The sequence below is a fragment of the Mixophyes fleayi genome, chromosome 1, assembly GCF_038048845.1.
Source record: "Mixophyes fleayi isolate aMixFle1 chromosome 1, aMixFle1.hap1, whole genome shotgun sequence".
Lineage (NCBI taxonomy): Eukaryota > Metazoa > Chordata > Amphibia > Anura > Limnodynastidae > Mixophyes > Mixophyes fleayi.
The window spans coordinates 169,855,345-169,865,018 of record NC_134402.1 but is presented as its reverse complement, the minus strand read 5'-3'; the positions used below and the strand labels follow the sequence as shown (position 1 = coordinate 169,865,018).

The 9,674-nt window shown below is 36.6% G+C and overlaps 1 protein-coding gene across 1 annotated transcript; it reads right to left on the bottom strand.

The window, feature by feature from the left end:
* Positions 1-643: 643 nt before the first annotated feature.
* Positions 644-7,389, bottom strand: DCTN6 (dynactin subunit 6). The gene is made up of 7 exons (XM_075203714.1): positions 7,285-7,389; positions 6,768-6,832; positions 5,292-5,397; positions 4,930-5,018; positions 4,328-4,375; positions 1,878-2,020; positions 644-884 (listed from the first exon to the last, which is right to left on the bottom strand). Exons 1-7 carry the CDS (start codon positions 7,320-7,322, stop codon positions 786-788), a joined length of 588 nt encoding a protein of 195 aa, XP_075059815.1. The 5' UTR covers positions 7,323-7,389; the 3' UTR covers positions 644-785.
* Between the last annotated feature and the right edge of the window lie 2,285 nt (positions 7,390-9,674).

The following is a 9,674-nucleotide window of genomic DNA, read 5'->3' as shown; positions in this document are numbered from 1 at the left end:
ATATTGTATATTGGTTCTTACATGTATATTAATAGTTATGGTTGCAACCCATCTATACTGTTATACTGAATATTAATTTTATTTACTTTACATCACTGTGCACTCTGTCCTATGCGTCCAGGAAATTTATCAGTATTTAAAAGTAGCTGCTGCATTTCCCACCATAGACTTATACTTGAGTCAATAAGTTTTCCCAGTTTTTTGTGGTAAAATTAGGTGCCTCGGCTTATATTCGGGTCGACTTATACTCGAGTATATACGGTACCTTTTATTGTCTGCCCAATCGTCATGCCTTAGACTCTAAGCAGACCTATAGAAACAACATGATTTGAATTGTGCGGTCAAAGAGTATCCTGTACTTTTAAAGGGAAACTATAGTAGAGAGGTTCTCCCCTTATGATCACTTGTGTCTGACAAGTTACACTAAACATAACTTGCAGCAGTCACTGCATGTTGCTCAATACATATTCAAAAAGGGAACTACAATACTTTAGAAAAGACCATATAAATGAACAGTGGGTGGACAATAATCTTCCTGCTTCAGAAGGTTGCCTCTATGAACTCCACTACATATGTATGTACTGGCCACATTACAATCATTGCCGTGAATTTAATAATAAAGGGTGATGAGGACAGCACTAAACCTTTGTGCTATTTTTACTTTATTATGTGGCACATAAGACAGGAAAAATATAAATAAACAGCATTAAAAAAACAAAACTCAGACTAAATGCATAGTGTAAAGACAATATAGCTGAAATCATGTAATGGATGATAGTGTGTTGCTAGTTTTTCATTGGAGTAGAACTAATTTTAGTGGTCTTCTTGAGGTGATGATAGTTCGGGAGAATCTTCATCAGGAAATCCAGCTGCAGTGTCTGTGGCTGTATTGTCAAAAAGAAAAAAAGACAACTGCAAACGTCATACAAAAAGAGAATTTTCAGTTACATTAATATATATATAAATATACACACATAAATATACACACATATATATATATATATATATATATATATATATATATATATATATATATATATATATATATATATATATACACATACATATATATATATATACATACATATATATATATATACATACATACACATACACACACATACATACATATTTCTCTCTGACATTGGCTGCCCTCTATGAAGGGTTCCATCTAATTACACTGAGTGTGTAACAGTGAATGAGAACTTCCAAATGAATATTGTTTAACCACCTATGACTGATCAGTAAACATATGGGTATGATGACTCTTATAAGCATAAGATGACTCTTATAAGCATAAAAGAGTCATCATGCTGTTTGGCTGGGAGGAAATTAAACGTATATCCACGCAAGTACATACATAGATTCAATTTGGCGCGAGGTGTCTCCGGAACGTCCGCAGAGAAACCCTGCGCAGATGTTATGGTTGGAATCTCTGCTCATTTTTCCTTGCACCTAAATGAGCAGAGATTCCTACCGTTATTGCTGGAAACGTGTGTAGCTCCATGTCCGCGGGCCACATACTCGGCAAATTAATCTTCCCAGTACACTTAAATGGTTAATTATATCTAGCTTTTAAAACAGCAACAATCTTTGTAGGCTTTTGCTTAGATAAAGCTATACATCAAATGTTACCAACCATCTGGCAAAATATCAAACTTGCACCCAGCCTAAATGACAAAAATTTGATTATCATATCATTCTCCCTTGAGATCTGTGGAGAAGCCACAAATGTACAAACAATTTGCTTATATGTGCCACAATGCAACATATTGTGGTTAAAAAGAATACAATTCATTTGTAAATGTAGGCTAAGAAGTGGGCTATTTGCCACATCGACAATAACGGGGCAACATGTTTGGGACACCTGCACCAACCTGGGGACGTTCTGTCTGCACCCTACGTAGGCATTCAGATCCATATATGACTGTGTTCTCTGGGATGACCTCACAGGTGTCCACCTGGCAGCAGGCACCAATGATGCAGCCGCTGGTCAGAATGACATTCCTGCCTACGAACGCTAACAAAATTAAAGTAGGTAGAGATTAGGTTAACGTACAAGTCAAAACAAATATAAATATATAAGGTTTATTCATATGCAGCAAGAATACAACCTGAAACACATACCATAGGAAATGTTAGCGAGTTTATATATTAGTTACTCTCCAGCAAAGATTAATTATTTTTATTGTAATCAGCACAAAGAAATTTCTCAGACAGCGTTCATAAAATATACAGAGAAAGAGTTATTTGTGCACAATGACATATGCCTGGATTTTTACTAAATATGTATAGAACAGCATCTATGTTTTGTTCCTTTAACCGCATATTTAATAATGTATGCGCATTTGTTGCCAATATTTAAAACCATAAAAAAGTCAAATATTCCCCTCAAGTACTGACATTTTCTAAAACTGTACATGTGAGAACTATTTATTATCTGCTTCCTCTTGGGCTTAAGTTTCTAAAGTATAATGTAATATTGGACAATTATTGCAAAGGAATTTCCTTTCCGTCCCAGCTTTGTGATATTTAAGTAGACATTTACATGCACTTCCCCAAGCTTCCTGCCTTTTGTTTGAATAATGTTTGGTAATTAAATTCTAAGCACATCAAGATATGCTTCCCTGCCTCGCAATTAACCCTAAAGCTTGTAAGGCTTTGTCAAGGCTTTTTGTTGTTCTAAGAAATAAATTAAAATGTGTCATTTGCATTTCCACCCTTCATAGCTTAGCCCAATTCCATACAGTCCTTAGGTGTATGGCTTTAAACAGAATTATCTCCAGGGTTTCCATGTATCATTGCTTTGTCTGAATGCCACAACGATGATAATGATTAGAAATACACATCACTCTGTATATCGGCATTTAACAAACTGAGGAACAGCTACAATCTGAGTAAAACTGCATTTGAACCTCGGACTTCAGTGCCCTTAGTGAACAAATGAATGCAGGAAATAGTAGAATACTTGATGATGAATAGCTGCATGAATATACTAAGCAATGACTTATGAAATATATACCTTCCAAATGTCCTTAATAATCAGCAGTAACAGCGCAACTGTAAACTAAAAAAAATGACTTTTCTTTTTTCAGACTTTAACATGTTTGTACATGTGTACTGCACTTTTTCTAAATTAATTGTAACCTTCACCAAGGCCATATCTATCTATATGTCAGAGTTCCTCGGCTCTGTGAATTACATACAGTTATAGTAACATAGTATCCAAAGGTAACAAAAAAAAAAAATACAATTCTGCATTGTACATATAAAGACACTGGTGAAAAACACAGAAGGAAACAAGATAATGCAATAAATGTTACATGAGTAACTTGGTTTACTTCCATAATTGTCTTGAATGTTAAGTCTCACAAGTTTGGCCTCTCTACTTCCCATCGCCTCATCCTCTTTGCATTGTTTCCTTTGTTCTAGTTGTCACCTCATGTAGTTGCTTTCTCTATTGTCTCTTTATTGACTTTTACCAATCCTATTATTTCTCTTGTCCCTTACTTATCTGTATTTGTTCTGGTTTATTTTTTTGTTGATCGTGCAGCACTGCAGATTCTTAATTTGGGAGTCCCTCCTTTAGCATTCAGCATTTTACTTCAACAGTGTGAGGCCAAACTTGGTGCATGGTTTCAACAGTCACCTTTCTAGTGTGTCCACATGACCACTAATGAACTGCCCACCCTCTGCTACTGTAACGTCAGCATCAACAATACGAGAGAATTCAATATATAGATTGCTTGCAACCAACAGTGGGTAAGAGTCACTGCGTGTACTTTATGCAGGGTGGGGCTACGGTGACTTTTTCAATATAATGTCCTAGTTCAGCCTGATTCATATCTTCTCTTCAGGCAGAAGTACACACGCGAGTTTGATTAAAAAAAAAAAAGCCACAGTTCAGCAATTTTTTTTTTTATAAAATTTCTACCAAACTTAGTAAAGGTGCACGACAGGTAAGAAGTCTAAATGACAATGTAGCTACACCATTGATGCAAATTGCAGCATCAGAACATGTGATCATTAAACTAAGTTAGAATAATCGCAAGGTGGATGAGGCTATTGCATTGACTTCATAGATCACTTCTATTACAAATACTAAACAGATTCAAGCTGTTATACTATTACCACAATATGATAAATAAGTTACATTTCGAAATGTACTAGGGGAGTAAAGTCACCATAAAAGTAAAATTAAAAGAAAGAAAACAGACATTTACCTGGTTTTAAAACTTAATAGTGAAGCTAAAATGACCTTATTTTCCCAGAAGTGTGAAAAAAGCAAATAACAGCACAGAAAAACATTAGGACATTAACAGCTTACCTTTGGATTCAATAACATTGTTGTCACCCATCTTCATTGCCTGGGAATCTAGATATGGTCATTAAGGTCTATTTCAGAGAAATCCTGATAGTTCTTCATAGATAATAAAAAAAATGCTAATAAAAGTTTAAACGCTGTCCCAGTTCTAATGAAATCAGTATTAAGTGAACTACTAAATACAGGATTATAGGGCAAGGCAATTTCCAGGAAACAAATAGGTGATTGGCACATAGAACCTTGTTAACAGGAAATCCCCCTCCTCAGATGCCGAACACCTAATTCAGTACCCCCAATCCCTCACCGTGCTCCAGATTTTGGAAACTGAGCAGTGCACGGTGGTTTCCATTTCACCAATACCCATGTGATCCAATCATAATAGCAGGAGCTAATTCCAAAAAGAGGTTCAGGTTATATTAATGGGGAGTAGTCCAGAAGTGGACAACCCCTATGAGCAGTATCATAAGTGCAATATTCCTGTGTAAAACTACACCCTTTGAATTAAGCCTCTATATGGATAAGCCACATCATTTTGAGCCCCAATGGAGCTAGCTCCTGACTTTTAAATACATTTGTCAAGACCAGTGTATATGATAGAAGGATACAGCTTCCCACTTCAAACACATTGTTGGTACCAATGATCATGGCTTTTGGCTCCACGTCTCTTGAGTCGGGTGCAATGTTTTCAGGAAAACTGCAAAAGACATTGATAAAGTATGTTCTCAGAGTGAGCACTTGCTACCTAGCAACAAAACTATAGCCTTAATATGAATAAATACAAATTAAGCGACAAGGAACTGTGTCCAGTTTGGGTAAGCCACATATTTCAAAGATGTTACCAGTAACATCCCTAAGATTCTACAGAAACCAATCACTATGCAGCATAAACCAATAAAATCAAACGTTTTGAGTTACAGCACACATATTCACTGATAATTCTTCCCTGAACCCATGTATAGTGTATCACCTGTTTCTTATAAATGCCTGCTCCTCTATCAAGTTGCCTTCACCAATAATAATTGGGCCTGCTTCAGCATAAATACGAACTTTGGGGTGAACTACAGTCCTTGGTCCTAAAAGAAAAAAGAAACTTTGAAAAAAAAAAGAAACTATTACAGGTACAGGGTCTAATATCCATTTGGGATTTTTGGTTTCCAGATAATGGTTTTTCCATACTTTGGAGCTCTCCACATAAAATACACTCGTGAAATGTTTATTTAATAACACTGAGCCCGATATCCCCCTCTTCATTAAATGATTTAGCAGAGCTCCTCATAGTATCTGTAGGAAGAAACACCCTTTGATCATGTTTGTGTGATATTATCACTGAGTGGCAGTGCACATATCCTACTAACAGAAATGCATTATAGTGCCAAGTAGGTTATGTGAAATATAAGTAAGAAAAATGAAATCATATACGAAAATGGTCCCATCAATATACTTGTTGTAACACAGTGCCAGTAATTCTGGAACAAATGAACATGATTTATTAACAGTTGACATGTAATATTGAATCTGGTAAAAAGAGTTCACATTGATAGGATACTAATAAAGTAATCCTGCTCCTCTACTAATATTGCAAGTGAAACTGAAAAGGGCCGTAGCATGAAAAAATAAAAATTAGTTATTGTAATGTATGTTCATATTTTTTCATTTTAATGCACCTTTCCATCACCATGGAGTTTTGTGTGTATATAATGTATATAACTTCCTGTGATTCAGCACTGCCTGTTTATACTCTGCACACACAGTACCTTCCCCTTCCCTTCCCTTCATCAAAGGAAGTCCCTCCACCAATCATTAGCAATCTTTCCCCTCTGTAAGCTTACTACACATGAGGAAGGAACATGCCTGTAATAGGTGGAGGGAGGTAACCCCATAACTGAACCACCATCAGCACTCCTTAAGCTGAGTACACACTACAGATTTGTCACCCGATTATCATACCAATCACACAATAAGCGACTGTTAGGTCCGATATCGCATTAGTGTGTAAGCTCCCATGATCATGTTTTATCAGACCAAAGCACATAGTATTGTTTCGATTTTATAAACGGATTAAGAATCACTATGAACGATGTTGGGCAAATTCTGAACTGTGTATGTACTCATGACCAGCAGTGTAGACAGATCCCCATAGAGGTTACAGTCATGATCTTTTCATCAGATGGTTAAGACAGATGAAGAGCACCGAGCTGAAGGCAAATTGTGTAAAATCATGTAAATGTGTACGCATGAATCGGCATGCTGATAGGGACTTTCAGTCATTGGTACATTTGTTAAAGATATCGTATTAGGAGAAATATTCTGTAGCGTGTACTCAGCCTTACTGTTTAAACATGTAACCAAAGTAGAACTATTAAACATTTAATAACGTTTCTCAACATGAAATCAGATTGAAAAAGGAAACACCTATACTGTACCAAATTACATTTATACTGACCTATTGTGACATCACCTTTAATTTCACTTTCTGCACAGACCACTGCTCCTGGAGCAATTTTAACACTAAAAAGACAACAAGAAGTTAAATAATGTTGACAGTTTTACCATTATGCATATTATTAGTTGTACATGGATACTGATTTCCCTTCACTATCATAATTGGTAATAGGTTACTTTTAAAAGTTAATACAAATTGTAGTCACAGTTTTCAGGACAAATCATTGACTATGCACAAGTATGGCCATCATCATCACCAAGATTTAAGGTGATGTTAATAATAACAGAACTCTCATGCCAATGGGTTATGCATTGTTTTAACAATCAATACGATTAGGTCATTAAAGTGGCTCTAGACAGATATAAACAAAATGTACTAAACACTGTTGAAAATGTAACTATACCTATACAGTATATAAAACAAATAATGCTACTCTGTTTTAATACAATCCCTTGTCGCTCTTTCCCAGAGTTACAAGTATAAACACAAACATGTACATAGATATTAAATGTGTCACCTCTTTTGCAACTGTGTCTGCTTGATCAGATCCGCCATTTTTAGGTGCGATTGGTGATAGCTCGGCGATCATCTTCGTTCCCTACACAAGGTCCTGTGAACAAGCGAGGGAAGGCAAGACACATCGATTGGAACGCGGAAGAAAAACTGTGGAACGCAGAAGAACGTAATCAGCATTGTGACGTAAGATGAGACAGTGAGCGAGACAGCTGAACCTGATACACAGCTGAGTGACACTGCTGCCATGGAAAGGAGGAAACATTTTTATTCTAACTGCTTTGTGTACCCAATTTAATTTAAAATGTATTTTTTTCTGTATATATAGTTTTCTTGCGGCTGATTGAATCGCCTACTTAGTTAATATATTTTTATTTTAAGTGAGTCGGATAGACTTGGGAAAATAACTATTGACTTTTCCAAGCTTAGTATTACACAATTAGTTCAAGTCCAGAAAGTTGCTACGTTCTCCTGAGCATAGTTGTACCAAACATGCCTGTTATCATGATGGAAAATTGGCAAACATTTGTTCAACAGTTTTTTTATGGAGTCTTTAAATGGATAAATAACTTAAACTCAATGGTCATGATGATGATGATGTCATCATGACTAAATTGCGCTGAAACCCCTCTCCTCGACTCCCTGCATGCCACGATGAACGTCTTTGACTCCTTGCTGTGCCCATTTTTTTTCATTTTTAAATCCATTTTAAACCATTAAACCATTACAATAAATTAGAATTACCAGTATATGGCCATATGGTCAGCCACCTTCCTGGCACAGGTGCTTGGAAGGTGCTGTTTGTCGCATCTTTGCCCAATCTGCTTTAATCAAACCTCAGTAATATTTACAGGAGAACTCTGGGAGAAGGAACGGGTTATAAGGAAGAGAACGCAAAAAGGACAACTGTAATGAATGGTGAGCTTTGTGAGCAGACTTACTATGACCATCACAAAAACTAGGTAGTCCTATAATAACATAACTATTTTTATGTATTTATCCCTTATCCTTTCCCTAATCAAAGGTAGTTTTCGCTGCCTTAATAACTGGAAAAAATGTTGTTTATATATGCTGGGTTGGCTTCACCAGTAACAAATTATTTCTAAGTTCAACTAAGGGAACTTTATTATTTGTTTGTTTTTAGGACAGAGGGAGCTTTTATTTAGGTTAACTATCTTTTTATTTTATGGGCAAAGTAACAAAAAAATGTTTCCTGAATTCCATAATACAATGTTATGCAATTAGTGCACCCCCAGAAAATGATGCCACATTTTTTTAATCTAGTTTTTCAGAATATGAGAACAGCAAATATATGTATATATATATATTTGTGTATATATATATATATATATATATATATATATACTTCTCTGGTGTTTTTTTCTTTAATGTAACCAGGAGAGAACTTGAGGAATCGCCTGGGACCAAGAGGTCTCCCATATTTTCACACAATTAGCTCCAGCGCAAACATAGTTATGACTAACATTAAAATTTGGATTGTGTTCACCTGAATTGCAATGCTCATCTCAAAAGTTCTATCGGCCTTGCACTCTTTGCTATTGAAGCAGATTTGGTTCAGACACATAGCAGAGTTGTAGATGCCTCTTCCCTATGAACTTCCAACCCATTCGCATGATGTCGTAGTGATAGGGTTGAGAGCAGAGCTGGGCTGTTGGAATTTTCAGAGTACTCTTCAGATCGGGGTAACAGAAAAGGTATATAGAAATTTTACCATAACTTGGTTCTGTAACGTAAATAGTGAATGGCACCACAAAGTTGTGACGACTGGGAAATCTGGTTTTGAAAATGAGAATAATACAAAGTGCTTCTTTGATCCATGAACATTACACACAGTGTTTGAAATTACAGTTATTGTTTAATACTAGAGTCCTTGCACCTGATACTTGATGTGTCAGCTCCCGGCCACCGATAGGCTGGGATTCTTGTGCTGCGGTGACTTCATAACTGTGCAGCATTCTCCGGACCTGTGACTGGGAGCCACTGCATCATGTGAAAAGGTGCGGGGACTCCAACTGTTTTACTGAATGTGAGAGAAGTGGAGGTAAGTTCTAACCACAGCTCCCATTGTTTGTTTTAAGTTAGAGATGGCGGGGAGGTGAAGAGGATTGGGGAGGGGTGTTTGATGGATAACATGGGTGGGGAGATGAGATAGTGTGTGATGGAAATAGTGAAGGCAGATTGTGTGTGGGGACATGCATAACATGGATGAGGGTGTGAAGAAAGCTGGGGTAGTGCAATGAATAACAGTTGTGGGGGATGCTTAATGTAGATAATGATGCGGATGGTTAATAACAGGGGTGATTGATGAATAATGGCTGGGATGATGATGATGATGAAGAGGGATAGTGGAGGGGAGGTGGGGTCTCACCATTC